Source organism: Acinonyx jubatus, chromosome B1, assembly GCF_027475565.1.
Source record: "Acinonyx jubatus isolate Ajub_Pintada_27869175 chromosome B1, VMU_Ajub_asm_v1.0, whole genome shotgun sequence".
Lineage (NCBI taxonomy): Eukaryota > Metazoa > Chordata > Mammalia > Carnivora > Felidae > Acinonyx > Acinonyx jubatus.
Window position 1 is genome coordinate 194,994,510 of NC_069382.1, and position 24,020 is coordinate 195,018,529.

The window sequence follows — 24,020 nt, forward strand, 5'->3', positions numbered from 1 at the left end:
CATCTTCCCTAAAGTGGCCCATACGTGGCAGGGACACAGGTGGCCCCACTTTAGTTAACTGCCCTGTGACCTCACTGCTCTGCCCCTCGGTCTATGAAAGCTATGGGTTAGAGGCACCTGGGTGGCTCACTCAGTTAAACATCTGACTCTTGGTTTGGGCTCAGGTCATGATCTGACGGTTGTGAGATTGAGCCCTGCGTGCTGGGCTCCAGACCAAGCATGAACTCTGCCTGGGATTTTCTCCCTCCCTCTGCACCTCCCCCACTCACTCACATGTGTATGCATGCTCTGTCTCTCTCTCAAACATTAAGACAAAAAATGTGTGGGTTAAGGTCCCAACTTTATAGAGAATAGCTGTGTGGCACCTAGATCGTATGCCTCCTGATCCCCCCTGTCTGTAAGTCACCCTGAACTCAACTCTGTAAATGGTACGAAGTGTTTGCTTCATTTCTCTGTCTCAAAGTTCCTGCTCAGTCTGGAGGCTGCTTTCCTGTCTGTCCTCCAGCCTCTAACACCTGCCTCTAGCTCTTCTGGACCAGTCTTCACTGGGTCCTTCTGATTCTCGCAGAAGCCTGTGTTCACCTTTATTGCGGGACTGAGCACTGCGTTACCATCGTGGTGATCTTTTCTCACTTGAATGCCTCCCCTCCCAGACTCTGAGATTCTACAAGAAAATGATTCATCTCAAGCCCCCGTGTTCCTGGTAAGGGCTCGTTACACGCTTACTGAACAAATAAATGTCGTGACGAAGTGATGAGAGGAAGAGGATGCCACGGGACCCCCAGCTGCTCCCGAATTGTGAGCCGCATCTCCAGTGTGGTGTTAGGGTTCGATCAGGCTGAGACAGGGCAGGAAGGAGTTGGGAGACAAAGGGGGGCCGATGGCACGGGAATGGCATATTCAGAGAATAGCCAACTGTTGGTGCAGCCAAACACAGTGGATGTAAGGGCGAGAGTGGGAGACCACCCTGGTCAGTGGTTTGGCTCTAGACTGAAAACTCATGAGTGTGGGACCAACATGACTTCCTAAATATGCCCGGGACCAAACCCACCCCACACCTTCCATGTCTGGCTAAACATCGGTCTATGCAGACAATACCCTGTTCTGACACTATTTCTTACTGGAATAAACGAGGGCACTCGAGGCGGTCAGGTCATTATAATCAGGCTTCTGCCCATTCCCCTTCCAGGGAACATCCATTTGCTGGCTGTGAACCCCAAAGGATGGAGGTCGCGCTGAATGACAGGGGCTCGGCGGCTGTTTCAGACATTTGCGGTAATTTACACGAAGATGTGGATGTAATTATCCTTATCAGAATCGCTTCCCCTGGCCAATTTGTACATTAAGTAAATTTCCTCTCATCAAATCGCAGCATTTGGGGACTGCGGTTTGTCTCCACCAAGAACCAGAGCTGGAAGTAATAAAGGCCAAGGAAATAAAAGACGCTGGGCTCTCAGCAGGACATGTGGGCGGTGAAGACAGAGGCAGTATTTCAGGAGGTGCTCTGGGAGCCCACACCTCCAGCTGCTCCTAGACTCTGTGCCTCTTGAATTTAGAGCAGGCGCTTCTCAGCCGCTCGCCGCCTCACCATGTGGCAAATCGAGGATGTTGCATTCCGTGTGAGCGCTAGGAGCCGAAAAGAGCCTCTGAGAGAAGGTATGTTCAATGCTGAGGCACATACTTCAGAAACGGCCTTACAGTTTTATTCTGGGAGTGAAACCAAAAATGAGCAGGACACCCCTGTCAGGTGTCCCACCTGTGTGACCCCCTTGGGCTCTCACGACAAGACGGTGAGGAGGGCTGTGCACGCTCTCATAGTGTCCGTTTCTTTCTCTGCTTGGAATCTAACACAATTCTAATTAAATAGCCTGGATTGGAGTCTAGGGACACTGGACTTGTCCTACTGGTGGGGTTTTGGAGTGTTGGGGGTCCAGAGCCGACGGCTAAGAAACAATTCTTGGGATGTCTCTGGTGCAGAAAGGTGATTTGAGGGGCGTCTGGGTGGCTCAGTCGGTTGAGTGTCCGACTTCAGCTCAGGTCACGGTCTCACGGTTTGTGGGTTCGAGCCCCATGTCTGGCTCTGTGCTGACAGCTCGGAGCCTGGAGCCTGCTTCGGATTCTGCGTCTCCCTCTCTCTCTGCCCCTCCCCTGCTCGCACTCTGTCTCTCTGTCTCTCTCTCAAAAATAAAAAACATCAAAAAATTTTCAAAGAGGTGATTTTATTAAAGCACGGGGACGGGACCCGTGGGCAGGAAGAGCCGCCCAGGGACCATGAGGAGAGACTGGTTATATACTTGGGGGGTGGGGCAGGTAAAGGTCATCCAGGAGACGTTTCCAGTGAGATTTTCATATGCTAAAGAAGATCCACAGGATACGGGAGGCCTCCCTAAGGCTATTTTTCCGTCCAGCAAAGCGTTATCATTAAGACCTAGGGAGTTCCTGGAGAAACGTTTTACTCTGCTGGCCTCGAGTGTTTGTCCATGCGCTGCAGGTTAGAAGGAGATTCAGTTCATCTGCCATTTCCTTCTGCCTTTGTTTCCCAGCACTCCCACCTGTGGAACCTCCAGCAGTTACCTGGCTCACAGTAAGGGCTAAATGGAGAGTAGCTGAATGAATAAATTGCGAAGAAGATCATTGTTTTGAAATCGGGAAACTTTGACCGATACGGGAACTAAGTTTAAGGATATTCAACAACGCCAGGCCAACAAAGCGCGGCTGACGCCTAACTGCACAGAACATACCCAGCAAACGAATGTCTGTCGGTCCCCCTTTCCCCTGAGGGAGAAGGAATCCTGACCAAACGAACTTCAAACTAGGATAGAAGGTTTTTCATTTGCTAAGCTGGAAGTCCAGGATAGGAAACGATAGGATAAAATAGGCAGAGAGGGAAAGGGTAGGGCCTGAGGTTCCCTGGGTGGGGGAAAAAACACCCATTTTGGAACGATGCTGGGAGTGTCTGACCGCAGCAAACCCCCTCAGGCGTAAGGTTCCTCCTAAGAATGTTACAGACACCACCTACTCCCCCTCAGGTTTCTCTCAGGAATTTGACAAAAGACCTGACTAAAAATAAGTAAACCATAAAACCCAGGACCCACGGACCCACTAGTTGACCACAGACCGCCCCTCATACAATGGAAACGAGCCAATCAGGAATGGACAACCCAGCACCTAAAGTTATCCAGTCAATGAGGGTAGAATCTGAGAAGGAACATGGGGGGCAAGGGAAGGGAAAGGCGGGGGAAGGGGAGGGCTGGCCAGAGCCTTATAAAACAAGAACCCTTGCCTATAGTTGGCGGGCATTCACCTTCGAATGTCCCCTCTCTGTAAAGACAGATTTCCCAGTATTCTTACTATCCAATCTTATACCTGCTGCTCATTTCGTGTCCACCTCTTCGTTCTTCGAAGGGGTGAGACAACGAACCCTGGGTATTGAGATAAAAACTCCTGCAACACAACCAGCTTAAGTCTTGGCTTTCTGTGCTTGAGAATCCCAACATGGCAGCCTCCGCCTGGCACCTTCCCAGCCTGGCCGCCCAGTGGGGTAGGGGATGAAGGGGGAGAGAATCTCTCACCCAGTGCATTACTTCTCTATTGCTATGGAACCAAACTCCCCAAAACTTAGTGGTTTCGCAAGAACAGCCATTTCTCTGCCCACAATTCTGTGGGTCAGCGGATCGGGCGAGGCTCAGCTGGGCAGTCCTTTGGATCCATGTGGTGTCCTCCGGATTCAGTTAGGCATTTGTGGTCACGTGCTGTCAGCTGGAAGCTGGTTGGTCTCAGGTGGCCTCAGGCACATGTCAGAGGCCTCAGCTGGGATGGATGTCTGAGCCTCTCTCTACAGGGTCTCTCTCTGCATGAAGTATTTCAATCTCAAAGAGGTTCCGGCCTGGCTGGCTCACAAAGCGGCAGTGTTCTAAGAGAATGAGAACAGAATCTGCAAGGCTTCTGGAGGCTGCGGCCTGGAACGCAGACATTTCTTCAATTGCTTAAAGTCATGGTGATGAGGGAGCAGAAGGCAAGCGGAAGCCCTGCAAACATCGCTCCTTCCCCTACCCCACCTGCCCGGTGGGCTAAGTGGGACAGTCCTTGGGCACCCCTGGCTACCCTAAAGCTAAAAGAAGAAAGCAAAGGGTTAACTGATAGAGATCCCAGTCGTGCAGGACAGAGTCTCCATCCGTTTACAAACAGCTTAGTAAATTATAAGGAAAAGGCAATCGTATCAATAACCCAATCTCCAGAAACCTACAGATTGGGTTTCCTGGAGCCCCAGCATCACCCTCCCCTCCACAGTGATGTGGGGAACAGAGGCAAGAAGGAAATGGCAGGTAAAATTAAACTTCCTTATAACCTGCAGCCCCTTGACAAATACTTGAGGCAAAGAGAGTATATCCCTTCCCCAGGAAACCCTACTGTCCTAATGTTAATGCCTTACTAGAGGGAAAACAACCTTGGCTTGACCACAGCAATGCCTCCGGTGTCTCCTGAGTCCTCTTTAGCACATGAAAGTCCTTCTGGGGGCCTCCCTTTGACTTTACCTCCCCAACTCCATAGTATATAACCAGCCACCCTTCACACGCCCAGTGTAGCTCTTTCTGCCCATGGACCCTGTCCCCGTGCTCTCATAAAATCACCTTTTTGGGGGGCACCTGGGTAGTTCAGTCTGTTAAGCATCCGACTTCGGCTCAGGTCATGATCTCATGGTCTGTGAGTTCGAGCCCCACGTCGGGCTCTGTGCTGACAGCTCGGAGCCTGGAGTCTGCTTCGGATTCTGTGTCTCCCTCTCTCTCTCTGCTCCTCCTCTGCTCACAAGCTGTCTCTCTCTCAAAAATAAAGATTAAAAATTTTTTTAAATAAAAAAAATAAAATAAAGTCACCTTTTTTGCACCAAAAGCATCTCAAGAATTCTTTCTTGGCCATCAGCTCTGGGACCCCATCCATGGGACCAGCCCCAATTCAAGGGGAGGGAAAATGGATTCCACCTCTTGATGGGAAGCACAGAAAGTCACATCACAAAGGGACAAATAGGAAGGGAGCAGTTGTTGTGGTGGTCAGTTTTGCAAACAAACCTCCGCTCTCAGTGTCCACGTATCAACCTCACAAAGATACTGCTTCCCTACTCAGGTCACAGGCACATCCCCACGGCAGTCACGGTGACCCGGGAGGCTGAGTTGTTCATATGCTCACCCCAGAGTGGTGGGCAGGGGAGAGGGCAGGGGTGATGTAATCCGAATCAGGGAGGGAGTCCCCAGCAAAGCAGAAGAGACTGGAAAAATATGTGCAGAAGACAAAACAGGAGCTGGCAAATCCCAAGGTAGCCTCGGTCCATCGTAAGGGGATGATGATCAGCTGTGAGAGCCCGAAAACAAAGCCAGAAGTATCAAAGCCCTCTTAAGCATAAAGATGCTCTGACCCATAGACTCGGCCTGTCCAATCGCTCCTGAGTTTGGAAATGAATGCACGACTCTCAACGCCAGCTGCCAGAAATAACAAATATTTCCATCAGTTAACTGCCGTGCCTCTTTTTTTCTCCCTCCACAATGCCCTGGTGGCCTTCTCATTAGAATGATTTCCAAAGAGCTGTTCAAACCAATTGGAGCCCTGATTTTTCTGAATTCTATATTGCACAGCAAAAAAATGGCAAATTATCATGCATGCCTGGTTTATAGAGCACTCTCTGGCGAGAACAGTAGGAATGTGTCACCCCCACTCCAGCTAATTCTCAGGTACCAAGAAGGTGGCATTTTTAAAGCTAAAAACCAGACAGTGATGAATTTGCAAAGCTCTTATCCCTTGAGACATGTTCCTGAAGGCTTGGAGGTGCCTGAGCTCTGCTGAGTCTCCCCTATCCTTGTCCGCACTTGACCTCAAAAGAAACTAAGGCTTGCCCAAGGTCACAAAACTGTCAACCATAACCCATAAAGTGGCTGCTCCCCACTCATTGATTACCATCCGTTTACTCACTGGACTCTTGCCGTGGTCCTACTATGTGCCCAACAGTGTTTGAGGTGCTATGGATGGGATGATAAAGAAGAAAATCCCCAGCTATCACGACGTGGACATTCAAGTAGAGGGGATGGAAAATAAGAACGAAACAAATAAATAGGTCACACACAAAAAGCGAACGGTGATAAATGCAGTGCAAAGTATTAAAACACGGTGTCTGGGTTGTGACTTTAGGTTGGGTGGCCAGAGAATGATGATGTAAGAATAGGACCACACTGTTACCCAGAGATCTCCAACACCCACCTACAAAATCGGCTGACTGGACAAAATCGTCTCTAGAGTTATCAGCATGTGCGACACATCGTAGGGGCTAAGGACTCGGTGCGGTGGGCAGTTAGCGTTGTACAGGTCGAGATCCGTTAAAACCATTAATGATGGCAGCAATACCTATAATTTAATGACCTGTGCGGGGTGCCTAAAACGAATTATGTCTCAGGTTCATGATGACTCTGCCAGTGCAGGTGTTGGTCGCAGCCAGTGAGGAAACTGAGGTTCCCTGAGGTTGAGAAATTGATCCCAAGAAAGGTGGGAGAGGGCAGGTCACAGCGTGCAAGCCAGGCTGAAGCCCTGTTTGGAGTTCACCGTGCTGCCCTCTTCCTCTCCCCAGACTTGACCCCCATTTCTTCCTCCTCCTTCCTAAGGACTCTGCTCCCCTCACAAGACTCAAGAGACCCAAGCCCCTCCTCTCCTCTGTCACCTCCTCCCAGAGGTCAGCAGTGTTTCCTTCCCCATGGAAAAGGCATCTGTCTACCCACAGCCGGCCCATTCCCTCCCACCCTCAGGAACCAGGTGTTCCCCAGCCTCTGAGCCTAGTGACTCAGCAACCAGGGCCCGAGGACCCCCTCTCCCCTCTCCTACCCCACCAGGACACTTTAAGGCAGAAATTCTTTGCCCATTGGTACCATTTGTATTCTGAAGTCTGGCACCTGCCCAAGACATCCTGTAGATGAACAGCGGAGTTTACATTTGAGTCTAAATACTCTGAATCCTAACCTAATGCTCATTTTACTGTGCCGCGTCATGTCAAAAATATAAAGGGGTTTTCTCAACGAAGGAAATCAGAATCAACTTGAGGCGTGCAACCCCGCGTCTTCTCAGTATCAAGAGCCTCCCAAGAAACGCCCCTTGGCCCAGACACAAATGTTACCCACCTCCAGGGCTGCAGGGGATCCACAGTGTCCGAGGCAAGAGGGAACCGATGCCTGTCGCCCAAACCAGGGTCACCTTGCTGCCCCTCCTTTTGTGTGCACGGCGCCCCTGGGGGTGTGCAGGGCAGCTGCGACCCTAACCGAACAAGACAGAGGGGCGATTCCTAAGCTAAAAGACAGTGGTCCTCCGGGCCTCACACTGTGGCTGACCTGAGAAGTATGTTGTAAAAGGAGAGAGAACCAGCCTTTCTCAAGACTGGGTTCACGGGGCACCTGGATGGCTGGGTCAGTTAAGCGCCCAACTCTTGATTTCGGCTCAGGTCATGATCTCACGGTTCGTGGGTTCAATCCCCACATCGGGCTCTGCACTGACAGCACAGAGGCTGCTTGGGATTCTCTCTCTCGCCCCCTCTGTCTCTGCCCCTCCCCCACTTGAGATCTCTCTAAATAAATAAATAAATAACTGGATTTATAAATAAAAGCCTTCATCCCATGTGTGGGCAATCTTTATTTGTAGGGGTGAGGCACTGATGGAAGAATTCCAATGTCTCTTTTTGATTTTTTAAAATATTTTTATTTATTTATTTATTTATTTTGAGAGACTGTGTGTGTGTGTGTGTCTGTGTGTGTGTGTGTGTGTGTGTGTGTGTGTACCAGGAGGGGAGGGCCAGAGAGAGGGAGAGAGAGACAATCCCAAGCAGGATCCACACTGTCAGCACGGAGCCCGATGCAGGGCTCGAACCCACGAACTATAAGATCATGACCAGAGCCAAAACCAAGTGTGGGATGCTCAACCGACTGAGCCTCCCAGGCCAGCCCCCCCATCCCCCCAAGTCTCTCTTTTAGATGTGCAACCACACCTACAATCTCAGAAAGTGGAAGGGTGAGAAAGTTGCCTGATAACCCAGACGGGACTCTAGAATGTAAGGAATTGCTCGCGGGTTGGTCACGACTGGACCAAAGAATCTCGCTCTGGCTGAAACGTTGCCGGCAAGCTCTGCCTCTTCTCCATCTTTCCATTAACTCAAAACACTGTGATTCGGAGCGCTCATTGTGTGGCCAGCCCTGGGATCAATCCAACACAGCGTCCGCCACCGAAGAGGGCGAAGGCAGGCGAGGAAGACAGCAGGCACACAGCTTTAGCGCAAGCGGGGAGGGCCGGTGTGCGGGGAAGCGTGGACGTGGTGGAATCAAGGGAGGGCACCTAACCTGCCTGAGAGAATCAGGGAAGGCTTCCTGCAGGAGGTGGCCTCTCACGAGAGGGAACCCCAGATAAGGGAAAGAGCCACTACTCAGAGCCCAGCAGCGTGTGACAGCGTGACCCGTGGGAGCATACGTGTGGCTGGGGTGGCCGGAGCACGGGGGGACTTGGAAGGGTAGGAAGGGGTGGTAAGATTCTGGCCTCGAAAAGCAGGCAGGACCTTGCAGTCCATTGTGAGGAATAAGGACTTGGTGCTGAAGGCAGGCAGTTACCAGAAAGCCTAGACCCTGGGTGCCTGGGGAAGAGGGGTTCCTCCATCGCATGAGTTTGGGAAGTCCTCCCTCTCCTCGACTTTCTGGGAGGGTCAGCAAGGGCATTCGTGCATTAACGGCTCAGAGGCACCCTGCAGTCAGAGTCTGTTTAACTGGGTCTAACCCAGGACCAAATATATTTGGCCAGGAGAAATTGAATTCCTATAAGAGTTGCCCACAGAACGTGCTGGAAAATCTGCCAGCGCCTCTGGGGAGGCTCTGGGTACTTTCTGGATCACTAGAAGGGCCGAGTCAGGTGGGGTGTTGGAAACATGCCAGAGACGAGGGACTGTCCCTCCTCAGCCTGCCTCTGGATTCCCCCAGAACGTCACAATTCCTGTAACACATCACCCCTCGGTGTGACCTTACCTCCTCTATTCCCTCGGTGTCCCTCCTTCCTCGCCACCGCAGGTGTTTCCCAAGCTCACTTCAGCTGTCGCCTCCTCCAGAAGACTCCCCAAGCCGCCAGGGGAGCTGGATGGCCACTCCGTCCTCAGGGTGACTCCCGGGGCCCCTGGTCCTCCTCCCTCCCCGGGCGCCTTCCTGCTCACCTTCCATTGCGGACTCTCACTCTTCCTACTCCGACTGAGGCCCCATCTTCGGCCTTCGGTCCTTGCCACGTTCAAACGCCGTCCCTGGGCAAGATCTCCTGTCCCCCTGGTTTCAACCGCCCAACCCACAGACGTGTGTCTCCTGCCAGAGCTCCCTTTGCGGCCGCAGACCCGGTTCAAACACCTACTGGTCGCTCCCCCTGGAGGCCCGCGGGGCGCCGCACGCAGAGCAGCCACGCCCAAACCGGAAGTGCCCTGCAGCCGCCTTTCGCCTGTTCCTCCTCGGTCCCCTGATCACGACCACAACACGCCTACAGGCTGGAGCCCAGGGCCGCGTGGACGCTCCTGCCTTCCCTGCACGTGCAGTCAGCACCGGTCCTGACGACGCTACTCCCTGAACGGGCGCTTCTCCCCCCGCCCCCCTACGGTGCCCTTGACCACTGTTCCGCCTGTCCAGGCCTTCGCCGTTGCCCCCGGGCGCCTCTCGCCAACCACCGTCCCCACCCCGGCAGGGCCGTCCTCCTCAAGCCCCGATGTGTGGTGTCCTGTCCCCGCACGCGACTCCACGCGGCCTGCAGGGCGCGTCACACCGCGGCTGGTGCCTTGCTCACCTCCCGTCACCTCTGCTCTCTGCTCTCATCCTCTCGCCCCTGCCCCTGCCCCGTTTCCTCCGCCTGGAATCCCTTGCCATCCCTTTTCTCCCAGGGAACCCCAGCTAGCCTCATTTCCACATGTATCTTTTTTTTTTAAGTTTATTTAGAGAAAGAGAGAGGCAGAGTTGTTGAAAAAAAAAAAAAGGAAAAAAGAGTTGCTCAGGCCTTGCCGGCCAAGCCCAGCCTCTCAAGAGGAATACCACCCCCCACCCCCCACCCCCCCACCCCCGCCACCCGCTGACTGGCTCCCCCTGGGGCTGATCCTGGCTGAGCGTCACCAAAAGCCCCAAACTGGTGCTGCGAAGTTTGAATGTGATCAAAAGCCCCTGAAAGACAGGCGTGTCATACGCCAACCACGAAGGACAGACCGGAGCTGGCCCCGGGGTGCAAAGAACCTCATCAAAATGGAAATAGGTTTGCTGAGAAAAGCCTGGCCTGCGGTAAAGGGAGGCTGTGCGCAGCTGCTGGAAAACGAATGGGCATGACGGCCAGAAGTCCAGTCCCTGCTCCAGCCAGGATGCTGCGACAGCCCAACATCCACCCAGCCAGTGACGGAGCCACGGGGCCAGGCCACCTCCCCCAGAGGGTGAGCTTTATCCATGTTCCCTCCTGGCCGTGAGCCGACCCAGCTGCTGGTGGCAGGACACGGTGGAATTGACAAGGGAAGAAGAAGGAAACAAGGCCAGGGGGAGACTGGAGCTCACGGAGACCCCTCGGGTCCCCCCTCGCTCACGGGGCAAGGATGCTCTATTAGGATGTCAGTCTAGAGCCTGGAGAGTAACAAGAAGCGTTTGACCAGCCTCTCTGCATAAAACTGTCCTCCCACTGACAGTTGGCCAAGGCTTTGGGTGACCGTGGATTCTAGCCAGGTCTAGCACCAAGCCTAAGGCTGACTTGGGACAGCCTGGCCCCTGCTCTCTCACGTGATCGGTAAGGTTCCTGCAGGTCTCACCTGCTTATCTGAGCGTGCAGGGTCTTTGAGCGATCACCCAGTGGACATGCATCCATCACGCACAGGTGCCCTGCACTGGGAATGGGAGGGAGCAAGGGGCAGGGTCTGCTATCGAAGGGCTCAGTCCAGGGTGGGGAGAAAGCTGATAACCAGACAAGCAGGGTCTGTGACAAATGTCAGAACAGACCGATGGAAGCTCGAAGGACAGGCAGCTGACCCAGTATTAGCAGGGAAGGTGATGGAGATCAAAGATGGCTTCCTGGAGGAGGAGACACCGAAGCTGAACCTTGAAGGCATGTAGGAATGCCCAAGATAAATAAGGGAGAAAGGGCATTCTAGAAGACAGAAGCACAGGAACACGAAACGTCGTGGTATGTGCCCGGGATGCTCAGCACTTCACTGTGGCGGCAGCCTCAAGGGGAGGAGGAGACAGGCAGGTGACCAGGGCCGGAGGGAGGGGTACAAAGGCCAAGAACGTGGGGCGGGAGGGAGAGGGGCCGGGAGGACCTCATCTGAGTGTGATGAACCAGCCGCCCTCGCTTTTCCAGAGTCATGATATCCCTCCTCCCTGTCCACACACCGAAAGGCTGGATGCCACTTAGGTCTTGAGTTATTTTAAGAAACGGGATCGATTTTTCCGTCCCTGGATCCCGGCACTGAAGCCCACGCTGCACGTAAGCATCCGAACAAGCCGGGCAGGTGGATGTCGTTCAGCTAAACACGCGGGTTGGGAGGGAGCTCAGGAGGAAATCGATGATTTGGGTCCCTTCCAGTCTTTAAAAATCTTACAAGCCCATCTAACTTTCTCGGGCCAGTTGGAACATCTCCCAAAAAGCTATTTGGGGTCAAGCACATCCTCTTACGTGGCTCTCACCAGCCTGACAGCCAGACAGCAGAGTGCCCCTCTCCCAGCTTTTATCTTATTTTAAAGTTAATTTACGTATTTATTTTCAAGAGAGAGAGAGAGAGAGTGTGTGTGTGCACGAGAGAGAAGGAGAGGGGCAGAGAGAGAGAGCGGACCCCAAGCAGACTCTGCCTCCGGCTGTCTGTGCAGACAGCCCGACATGGGGCTCGAACTCATGAGCCGTGAGATCGTGACCTAGGCATAAGTCAGGAGTCAGATGCTCAACCGACTGAGCCACCCAGGCGCCCCTAACTCTCCCAGCTTTTCAGAGAAGTATCCAGAAGGGATGAGGAAGCCCATTTTCCTGGGTCTCCGTGCAGGCAGATTCCCCGACTCTCCCTGCTTCTTCCTCTCCCTCCCCCACACGCATCACCCAGAAGGGAAGACAGCCTTCTCCACATTCTTTCTTCTAGAAAACCCAACGCAGCCCAACCCGACGGCGAGGCTGGAAAGAATTTAAAAAGTGCTGGCTGTGTCCAGCCGCTGAGCAGAACACTGTTTATATGTTCTCCCATCAGGAGCGCAGACCTCCAGAGCAGCGGCTGGAGGTGGACAGCCCGGGTTCAAGGGCAAGTGCCAAGCACACCCTCACTGTGGGCTTTCGGTCCGCCTGCTTTACCTGCTTTGCCTCAGCGTTCCTCATCTGTAAAATGGGGATGATGACACCTACTCCTAGGACTGCAATAAGAGTGAGGCAGTAAGTTAATGAATCCGGAGCACCCAGAACAGTGCCCAGCACTTAAGAAGCTCACGGTCATTGTTGGCCATCACTCTTACGAGCTCGTCTGTAAGACAGAGTGGGGTTCCCTTATCAGAAGCAGCTGAGGGCCTGTGGCTGGTGGGTGCACTCCACTATCCAGCCCCTCCCTGGGGGGAGGACGACGCTTCCTCAGCTGGGTGAGTGCAGGAGTGATCATGTGACTTCGGCCGGCCAATGAAGGCTCGTGGTTCACCATCTTTCTCTTGCCCTTTTGCCACAGAATCAGCGGTGTCCCCGAGAGAGGCCGCTCCACAGCCCGGGTTCTGGGGTGGGCCTGCAGCTTGAGCAAGAAATAAACCTTTGCAGCTGGGAGCCACTGAGATTGAAGGGTTGGTAATTACTGTAGCATGACCTAGCCTCGCCCAGCCGATTCGGGGGATGGATGGAGTCAGTGAAGTTAAAATGACACAGACATTACAACTAGTTTATTTTGTTTGGTTTTTGTTTTTTTTAATGTTTATTTATTTTTGAGATACAGAGGCAGAGCGTGAGCCGGGGAGGGGCAGAGAGAGAGGGAGACACAGAAGCTGAAGCAGGCTCCAGGCTCTGAGCCATCAGCACAGAGCCCGACGCCAGGCTCGAACCCACGAACTGTGAGATCATGACCTGAGCCAAGGTCAAACGCTTAACCAAGGGAGCCCCCCAGGCGCCCCACAACTAGTTTATTTTGACATATAAATGTGCATTCATTCACCTTTAGTAAGGAAGTCGAGACCGTTCAGCGTTATTCTGGTAACTGGACCTCCATTTTGTCTTTCATAAGCCCCGTCTCTCACGCTCTAAAATAGAATGGTAACTCGTAGAGCAAGCTGCAGGCTTTTTTAGATTTTTACTCATTTTATAAGAGTCTACAGTTGTCTCTCCCACATTGGTTTGACGGGAACTTTTTTAGCAACTCAAACTTACGGAGCCTTCTAAAGGAGTCAACTTTCTTTCATGGAACCAACTTTCTTTCTTGGGGAGCCTGGGTGGCTCAGTCGGTTAAGTGTCCGACTCGTGACCACAGCTCAGGTCTTGATCTCAGGGTCGTGAGTTCAAGCCCCATGTTGGGCTCCGTGCTGCGCATGAAGCCTACTTTAAAAAAATAAATAAATAAAGGAACCAACTTGCTTTCCACACTTAGGTGTTGTTGGCCTATGTAAAGATTTAATTACGAGAATCCTATAACAAATGGAATAAAGGGATATAAATATACATGCGGTTCTTTGTTGTAACAGCCCTAGGAAGCTAATACATTGACTGAGGGCTCCTCTTTCCCAGCCCAGGGCCAACCAACAGGTGAAGGTGGTCTTCCCAGACTCAAAACTGCGCATGGGTCCTGTCTGTTCATCACACGGGGGTCCCAGACATTACCATAGGTGAAAAGGAGGCCGGGGGGGGGGGAGTAAATTTTCAAGATAAGAGTAATAACTAACATTCACTGGGTGTGAGGCTTCCATAATTCATAAGCAAAAAAAAAAAAATCACCTATAAAATTGCAAATAACTCTGAGTATGAAAATGACACCCGTGATTGCAACAGATGCGACCTTGAAGTTGAGAAGGCCAAGGACACAAGACCAATTCCTCACTCTGCACAGGGACAAGACAGCACTGGTGGACACTCTCGTCCCTGCACGGGAAGACTGGGGGGCACCCGGCCGTCACTGGCCCACAGCGATTCTGAAATTGGGCTGGGTGCACACCGGGGGGCCCACCCAGGGAAGCAGAATGGAGCCTGGAGGTGCCTTGGTTCTACTCCCTGGGAATAGCTTCCAGACCACTGGTTTTCCGTGGCCCTTCACTCTATAGTTTGGAAAATCCTTCTCTCCCCCGCCCCCATTTCCCTCCTGGAAAAGACATTGGAGAACATTCCATTCCAGGAGGGTGCACGTCTTTCCCAGCCTGATTTCTGCATGCAGAATTTAGGAGGCCCAAGGGTCCATTTTGGTCTCAAAACGTAGAGAGCTTGGAGCTCTTATGGAAGTGGAACTCTCTCCAAAACTGAATATGTGTCTTATTACTTTATTCCGAACGGCAGTAACCACACCACAGTCCTTTGAGACACATGCCTTTCTCTCTCAGCTTAACTCCGAGCACTTAGGCTGTCACGCTTCCAAGGCACAGCCAACCTTTATTCTTTCCTCCTTGCTTCGTTGGCCTGAAGGATTGAGTACGTGCTGACTTCGAGTCAATGATTTAACAAAGAACATGGCGGCTGCACCCTTGATTTGGCCCTAGCCATGACTTCTAACTGGCATTTGTACGTAGGACCTTCTCAGTTCGACCTTCTACAGGTTGGAGATGTGAGGCAGCCTTGCCTCTCTCGACCCTCAATGCCCCAGACTTCCAGCACCTTCCATTTCACTTCACACCTGCTTACAGGTTAGCCCCTTCTTTTCTGGGCTCACCTCTTTCCTGCGGGGGCAGCCAAGACATGCTGCTAACACTGTGTTTCCCAACCTCTTCATCTCCAGTCACTGGCTCCTTCAACACGTCACCTGCCTTCCCAGTTATCCGGACAACAGTGTTACCAACTATTTCTCTACTGCATGGCGCACCTTAGCATCTCCCCCACCTCCAGGAATAGCTTCCTGTTGCCCGCCACCCGGACCCAGAGCCAAGGCCACACATTCCACATCGTAGAAGGCAGCTCTGTGCTCCTGATCCGCTCATGCGATATCCAGAACCCTCTGTGGGACGTATTCTCCCCGCTGACAATGCCTGGTGTCTGAGGGGACTATATTCTGATTTTGTTGTTATTCCTGTGGAAGCAATGCAGGGCGATAGGAAGAAAACTTCTAGCATTATCTCTTTGGCTGTGACATCACTGGGGCATCTATGAGGGCCAGACGCTCATACAGCATCTCCGACCTTCCATCACAGAATAGATGTCAGTCTCCCCACCTTTCACAAAGAAGAACGTGGACCCAGAACCACAAGGGACCTGTCTCAGAATCACGTATATTGTAAGTGATTAAGCATAAATTAGAACAGAGCCTCGGGTTTCCAGGCTCCGGCCCTTTCCGCAATTTCCCAACGTCAAAGATTAACTTCCCTCCTTTGATCCTCAAGTTTTCTATCTGTGATCCTGGGTGATTACACTAGAAAATCTCTGGGGCACCTGAGTGGCTCGGTTGGTTGAACATCTGACTCTTGATTTCGGCTCCGGTCATGATCCCAGGGTTGTAGGATCAAGCCCCACATGGGGCTCCACACCGACATCACGGAGCCTGCTTGGGACTCTTTCTGTCTCCCACTGCCCCTCTCCCTGGCTCGCACGCTTTCTCTCTCTCTCTCTAAAAAAAAATCATCTAAGGCCCCCTTTATCTTGGGGTTCTTTTTATCCTAAAGGTAAGAATAACAAAGCTCCTTTGCCATTAGTACAAGCCCATTCATTAAGTCTGATCACTGCAGCTAGAACCTTACATGAAATAGAGAGATTGAGAGATTGGCAACCCAGGGGAGGAAATAGCCCTCTTTACATAATGATTCCCACTATGATTTGGTTATAAATAACCCACAAAGAAAATGAGGCTTCTCAGCAGCCTCTGATTGTAGTGGGTGTTGGGATGGGTGATCGTGCCCGTGCGAATGCTCTAGGCTGATTGGGAAGGTGCCCCCTCTGCTTCAGCGGGGACAGGTGCTTCTGCGTAAATTGAGTATTTGGGATAATGACCAAAGCCAGCGGAAAGAACACAACAAATACAACTAACACAACATCATGGCTACTTCCCAGATGATAAAAGGCGGTGGCATCACACGGCCATTGTCCCCTGACATACCCTGTGCAGGGGCCCCAGACCCATCCTGGCTGAAATCCCCCGCAGAGGGCCAGAGAGGAGATAGGGTCCAGCGTAAACCTCATCCGCTCTCCTTCCTGGGGACTCAGCAGCCTCTACTGACCTGGCCATTCATTCACTCATTCCACACACTTCTATTCAACCCCTACTCAGTACCAGTTCCCAGGCAGGCACTCAGGGGACAGAGGACGCAAAACTGGAGAACACAGGCTTCCTGTGAGCATTGAGTCCAGGATATACACGTACATAAAGAGTAACAATGGGGAAAGTGCCTGGAGGAAGTGCTCGGGCGCTGTGGACTGACGAAGCAGGCAAAACTCCAGGCAATCAAGGATGTTTTCCAGGAGGAAACGATGGCATGGGTGATGTGGGAAGTGGCTTCCGGACAGCATACTGGACCGGCAGTTGATAACTTGAATCTGCCCCTCAGATGGGTGGAGTCACTAGCCTAGCCGTGAGGGTCTAGGCTTGTAGATGTCTCTGCTGGAGCTCACATCCCTGCAGACCGGGGACCAGACTCTTGCCAGGGTCGGGAGTTTCAGGCCGTCCTTGATGTGCTGTCCCTGCCTTCATGCTTGAGTTCACAGCTGTCATGCAAAGAGCAGAGCGAAGGGTCATCCACACTGCGGTGTCATTCCAAGCTCTGCCATTTTCTAGCTGTGGGTCCAAAAAACAGTGACCTAACTCCCTGAGTCTCAGCGTCCCTAATTTTTTTTTAATGTTTATTATTTTTGAGAGAGAGAGAGAGAGAGAGAGAGAGAGCATGAGCAGGGGAGGGGCAGAGAGAGAGGGAGACACCGAATCCGAAGCGGGCTCCAGGCTCTGAGCTGTCAGCACAAAGCCTGATGTGGGGCTCGAACTCATGAACTGTGAGATCACGACCTGGGCCTAAATCGGACGCTTAACCAACTGAGCCACCCGGGCGCCTCTCAGTGCCCTTATATGCAAAATACCTTATATGCAAAATTACCAGGTATATGGTAATACCTGGTTTACAGAGATCTGAGAATTAAAGTAGCTCTTGCTGGTGCTCAGGAGGGGTTAAGTTCTCTTGGGGGCCTCCTGTGCCAGCTCTTGCCAGTGTCGTGAGAGTGCCCTGAGGGCAGGTCACTCACCTCTGAATCCCTGGTGCTCAGCACACTTCCTGGGAGCTGTTAGGCACCCAGGAAATCCTACTGTGGGAGACTGTATTCTGTGGACTGTATTATCGTCCAGCACCCATTAGGTCCCCTGCCTGCGTGGGAGGGGTGTGCGTCCCCACCCCACTGATGTTGGGTTTGGCTATGTGACAGGCTTGGGCTAATGGAGTACGAGTAAACTCAGTGAATGCCACATCCCAACAGAGGCATCCAATGTCCTTAGCCTCTTGTGATCCTGTCCTCCAATATGAGATGAATGTGCCTCAGGCAGCTGCTGCCCTTTTGCCCTTTTCCTGGGTCTTCAAGAACCCAGTGAAGCAGACATGAGCCCAACTCCCGGCCTGGACCGGGCCCATCTGGATCTAGGCAAGCCTTGTAGAGCCCCACAGAGCCAGGCTCACCTCTGAACGTGAGAAGAAACTATATGTTGTCAGAGCTGAGATTTGGGGATTGCTTGTTACGTAGCATTATCACAACAAAGCCTGACTAACACATCATATAGAGTGAACTCAGTACTAACAATGTGCCAGGTATTGTTGTAAGGGCTTTATACAGAGTACCCATCTAATCCTTATAGCATTACTTGGGGTGCTATTACAATTATCCCCACTCAATAAATTGGGGAACTTAGGCACGAGTTATCCCTAGGGTCACATAGCTAGTAAGTGGGAGCACAGGAATTCCAAACTAGCAATCCAACTCCAGAGTCTGCATGGCATAACCCCTCCACCATAGTGCCTCCTGTAATAAGCTGATGAATTGATAAATTAATCTATCTATTGGTCACCCTGGGGCTTTGCCCTGAACCCCATTTCCCAGCTCAGTGACAGGGTCTTGCCTCCTGAAGCCAGAGTTTCTGAATAACCCCACTGGACTGTCAAGAAGAGATTCTATGCCTAGGTTCTCAGATCTCATGATTGGAAACTCCAGTGCCAACTGCACCCAATGTTACCCCTGAATTTCCAGAATGAGTCCCTAGAACTGCCCAGTTTCCATTGCATCGGGTCCACCTACTACCCAGCCAGAGGCTATATTAGTCAGGGTTCTCCAGCAGAACCAATAGGATGTATACATGTATGCAAAGAGACTTGTTATAAGGAACTGGTTCTTGTAATTATGGAGGCTGAAAAGCCCTCTGGTCTGCAGTCAGCAAGCTAGAGACAGGCATGTGACCCAATTAGCACACAATATTCAATCCGATGGGCAGTATTTAAAAGAACTGAATTAGCAGTGTAATTGACCACCCCGGGAAATGACACAAATTTCTCATCGGTCAGCTAAATGATAAATCCGAATGACCAGTCTTTAATCTGATTCACAATGAATATTGCTGATAGAAATCATCAATAAATAACAAAACGGGCGATCGCACAATTAAATGGTAAATTGCTAAAAAATAACTCCCTCCCCCCTCCAGACAGAAAACACAGTGGCAGGAGATATGGATAAAATTTGATATGGAGAAAAGAAACTGGTCAATAAATTACGTCTTCACTGTGAAGGTTTCCAAGAAAATAGTCGATTCAATAAAAATAAATTTAGCCAGATTAAAACAAGAAAATGGAAAGTCATGCTGTAAATGGCTTCCTTGCACCAAAGAGAAAAATGATCAATGAATTTAATTTGTTCAGTGCATTTTACTCTAGCAAGCACTTGCTAGGGGAAAATTTGTCGATGTTGATAGACTTACGGCTAAAGTGTTTGTTTCCAGGGGCACCTGGGTGGCTCAGTCGGTTAAGCGTCTGACTTGGGCTCAGGTCATGATCTCACAGTTCATGGGTTTGAGCCCTGTGTCCAGCTCTGTGCTGACAGCTTGGAGCCTGGAGCCTGCTTCGGATTCTGTGTCTCCCTCCCCCTGCCCATGCTCTGTCTCCCTCTCTGTCTCTCTTTCTCTCTCAAAAATTAATACGCACTAAAAAAATTATAAGGAGATAAATAAAATGTTTCCAAGGGACAAAATGTCTACTCACCTTTGCTCTTTTGCAAATGTTCTTTCTTCTTCCTGCGTTGCTTTTTCCCACCCCTTTCACCTGCTCTCCTGTCACAAGCCTTTCAAAGGCTCCTCTAAGGACTACCTTAGCTACAAGGTATTTCCTGCTGTTCCACCCGGACGGGAACTCACGCTCTTGAATTCCCTCTGTACTTTCTCTCACTCTCTTGTGGCCCAGAGGATGGCCTCTCAACCTGTGTCACACTTATCGGACTTCATCCTCCCTTCTCCCCCCACCACCCTCCCCCCCTGCCAGGGCTCTACCCAGCCCGTATCCTGCCCCCCTGGCAATCCTGGGGCCCAGCTCCCAACCCCAGCACCCAGCAGCTAATGAGCCAATTACAGAGGAATGCCCGGGGGCGGAAGTGATCACTTGCACAGCCGCGTGAGTTCATGTCCACGAGCCACCTTTCCTACAGAGGTCTGCCTCTTAGATGGGCAGTAAAGTCACTGATCTTCCATGAAAAGGCCCCTGAACTGTGACAGCAGGTGGGGTAGATGTTGTTGGGCACTCAGGATCCATCTCAGAGGCTGGAACTCCAGCCTCCAATGTGACACACGTTCCACTGAGGAGCCTGGTCACCCCCATTCATGTTATTCCTCTCCACCCCGTGCCTCTGGGTGAACCAGCCCCTATGCTCGTTAGAACCCCGGGCCAGGCTCACTGGAGAAAGGCATGGCTGGGGAGGGGATGGGAATGGTCTGGGAACAACCACAGGTGACAATGTTGGGGTCTGGAGAATGATCTTAATAACCTCAGACAGTTGTCATAGCTGTTCAAGAAAAAGATAGGGATTGATTGATGTCTCTGGATGGGATATTTGGGGGTTCTCCCCTGGCCCCCAGTACTCAGGCCTAAGGGAGCATGAGCCGCGTGGCCACGAGAGTGTTTAGTGGGGGAGAGTACTGCCCAGGTCTGAATCTCATATCCACCATATTTGCTGTGTGACCTTGGGCAAGTCACTGGACCTCTCCATTCCTCGATTTTGTCATTTGTAAAGTGGTGGTGTCCACTGTACCTCCTGGCTCTTTGTAAACATTAAATGAGTTAATGTTTATAAAATGTTTAGGATGTAGCAAGCATCCAATGAACTGTTATCTGGGGCCTCCCCCCAGGGTGCTCTTTGGCGCCCTGAGGTCCTCTGCGGGCACAGAGCACGAGCATGCCTGCCCTTGAGGGGGGACGTGCCTGGGAACCGGGGCCCTGCGCTCCGACCAGACCAACCAGAGCAACGAGTCCCTCACCACATTCTGGATTGTGAACCTTTCCCTGCTGTCTGGCGGATCAGGACCCAAGCTTTCGTCCCTCCTGCTTGTTTGCAAAGGCATTTCCTGAGGGTCCCTCAACTCAGCCATCACAAAAATTCCTCCCGCTCTCAGGGAGAAAACTTGGACACATGCTGGGTCCCCAAGACCAAGGGAAGCAAAACAAAAGAGGAGCTCTTACAAACTGAAAGTGACTTGAAATAGAAGGGGCGTTGGCGAGGGGCCAGAGGGGTCTCTGAACCCTCCAACAGGAGAACCCGGGACTGGAGAGAACCATTCTCCTCGGGGGTTCTAGCCTGGGCTTTGGGTGGTGGTGACCCAAGTTCCAGGCCGCGCCTCCAGCAGGGACAGTGAAGGATCGTCACAGCCTCAGGCTGCAAGCGGACTGAAGCTCATGGCCAGGAGCCCCTTGGCACAGTGCCTGGTGCAAATCCAGCACTCAGACCGTCTTGGGGGTGGAGGTCCCAGACCCAGACCTCTGATCCTCATCCCCACACCCACCCGGACGGCCCTATGCACCTTCGCATGCGTCCAGTGCCGAATTCAAAAGCCTCATCGCCCCTCACTGCCCCTGCCACCAGATTCCCTTCCTCCCAGACCCCTGAGGGCTCCACAGGCCATGGCATCGGGTCACGGAAGCAGAGACTATGATGCTAACCCACCTTTAATTCCGGCACAGAATAGGCGATCCGTACGTCTCGGAGCTTGTAGGGTTTGTTTTGTTAGGTTTGCGATTTATTATCACCCCATTCTTACCATGTGGGGTAGGGGCCAGCCAGACAGAGCCGGGCGTGAACAGTGGGGGCCTCTTAGCTGTGTGACCCGGGGCGAGGAGCAGGACATCTCTGAACCTCGGCAATCTTCAGCTGTGCGGTGGGAAGGAGCTGACCTGCTCACAAGCGCGGTGAGACCACTCTGTACAAATCCTCCCATGGCATCTGGTAAGAAGTAACTTCTGGTAAATGAGGCTTTTTTTCTTTTTTTTACATTCATAACGACCCTGAGATGTAAGCATGATGGTTGTCACTATTTGAGATGAGGAAACCAAACTCAGATGTCAAATCATTTACTTAAAATCCCACATCTGGGACTTAAACCCAACTCTCCCACTTCCCCATCTGCTGCTCATTCTCTGTTGCCTGAAATGTCCCAATGATTCTACCAGAGTGGGGGAGGGGGCCAGGGAGGGGACAGGAAGTTGCTGACGTTCTTTATTTCCTTGTTGTAGCGGCCTCCCTCCCTGCAGGAGGAGATTTCAGTATTGAAGACCCAGCCCCTTTGAGTTTGTCCTCAACTCATTTTTAAAGTCCTCTTTTCTTCTTTGACCAGGGCTTCCTGCCACTTTGCTCAGAAAAGTCTGCTCTCTTCCATGAAATACCAAAACAAACAGAAAAACAAGCCTTTGAACTGCTGTTTCGCCCCCTCCTGAGAGCTAACTTTGTCAGTTGTAAATTACCATTCTCCACACTTCTTTTGATCAGAATTAATCAGGGTCCAGAAACCCCCTGGGCATCTGTATTTAATCCACAAACAAGTCAACAATGTTCCATCCTAACAGGGGATATTGTAGGAAAAAAATAAATCTCAACTTATTTGGCATGGAAAGAACAGTTGGCCGTGAACTTTTTTGCACTCGTGATTTCCTTCGGAGAAAGATTTTCCCGGGACAGGGAGTGTCCTCTGTCCCCCAGGGACGGAGCACACAGGCTGCGGAAGGAGCACTGATCCAGGGCTTGGAGACCTGGATTCTAGATGTGGGTCTAGTTCCTATGACCTTGCTGGGCTTCTTAGACAAGTGCCTCAACCTCTCTGGGCCTCAGTTTCCACATGGGCACAAGGAAGGAGGTGGACAAAATGAGTGCTGAAGCCTCCAGCCAGCTTTCAAATTTGCTTAAAGAACATTAAAAATTGCTAAACAAAAGAAATTATAGTGGCCATTTCTGTTCAGAAAACAATGTTCTCCGGGTCTCCCTGGGCCCAGCATTGTTTTAATATCCCACAAATGGGACACATGGGTCCCCAGGCCCCAAACTGGGAAACGTCAAAATGGCATCTCCCCAACAGTGCCAAAGCAAAAGTCTGGTGACTCTGCCCCCACTTGTGAGTGGGGATGCTCCTGGTTCCTTTGAGTCCTTCCCCAAAGTGGCCTAGAGCCCCTGGGGGGGTTCCATATGAGCTCAGGAACATTCTCTTCTTAGCTCTCCCCTGGTCTCAACCATTCCTCTCCTCATCAAGCTTGACATTGTGGCCCTGTTTCTTCCTGTCTTAGGTGTGGCCAAGTTTGATTTACTGTTGGTCCACTCCATCCGTGTCCCGGATCTTGGCCCCTGAGCTCCTGGTTTCTGCACTACCCTAAACATGGAGCGTAGGACTCCTCCCTGGACACGGAGAGGCCCGGCCCTGTGCTCTTCCGTCTTGTAGATACAATCACAGAGCTGAGAGTTTTCAAATTCTCACTGTGTGCATGGCCCTCCATTCTGCGCGCATCATATCATATAACCCTGCCAGTGAACTACAAGGTAAGTCCCATTATTATTCTCTTTTTAATATGCCACAAAGAAAGAAAAAGAGAAAGAAAGAAAAAGAAAGAAAGAAAGAAAAAGAGAAAGGAAGAAAGAAGAAGGAAGAAGAGAAAGAGAAAAAGAAAGAAAGAAAGAAAGAAAGAAAGAAAGAAAGAAAGAAAGAAAGAAAAGAAAGAAAGAAAGAAGAAAGAAAAACCCTTGGTAGGTAGCTTAATCTCTTTACTTCTAGCTCTCATGAACTAACAGGTTAGTGAGTCAGAATTTGAATGGGGCTGATGATTTTAAAATATGTCCACAAGGCATCAGAATAAACCCCTGGGACTTAATGGATGTACATAGCGAAGTATAGAAATATATATGTAGATACTTCTGGATATGTGCATATACACAGGTGAATATATGTGTGCGTATATCTACCCAGATCTATTTCCCAGCTCTGTCCTTTGAGGGGACCTAGAAACAAACGACCTGAGTAGCAATAACACCCTAGTGCCCAGATCTTGATTTCTAAATACCATTCTCTGCTAAAAGGAATCAAAACTCCTCGAAGAAACGGCTGATTCCAGAGCTCACACGGGAAATACACAAGATGAGTCTGGAGTGTCTTGGGCCAAAAAAAAGAAAAAAAAAAAAAAAGCAAAGTGCCCAAAGAATAATGACAGCGTATCGAAAGGACACAGACGCCAATTCGAAAGTGCTCTCACTTGGCCAAATCTGAGACAATGTCAACCTCACAATAAACGTGGAGAGGAAAGGATTATACCCTATTATAAAAACTAGGAACTCAAGAGTCTACACAGGTATAAATAAAAATAAGAATAAATGCCCTCCCTTACAGT

The 24,020-nt window shown here is 51.2% G+C and overlaps 1 protein-coding gene across 3 annotated transcripts in view; it reads left to right on the top strand.

The window, feature by feature from the left end:
- Nucleotides 1–12,439, top strand: part of SLC2A9 (solute carrier family 2 member 9) — a 269,728-nt gene extending 257,289 nt beyond the window's left edge. For 2 of the 3 annotated variants that reach the window (XR_008296422.1, XM_053217573.1), the window contains one exon: nt 1,190–2,176. Coding sequence is in view for 2 of the 3 variants with exons in the window: in XM_053217573.1 (XP_053073548.1) it covers nt 1,190–1,213 (24 nt within the window). In the remaining variant the exon portion in view is untranslated. Of the gene's footprint in view, nt 1–1,189; nt 2,177–12,241 lie in introns of those variants that run through there. The other variant, XM_053217572.1, reaches the window with a different exon arrangement.
- The last annotated feature ends 11,581 nt before the right edge of the window (nt 12,440–24,020 follow it).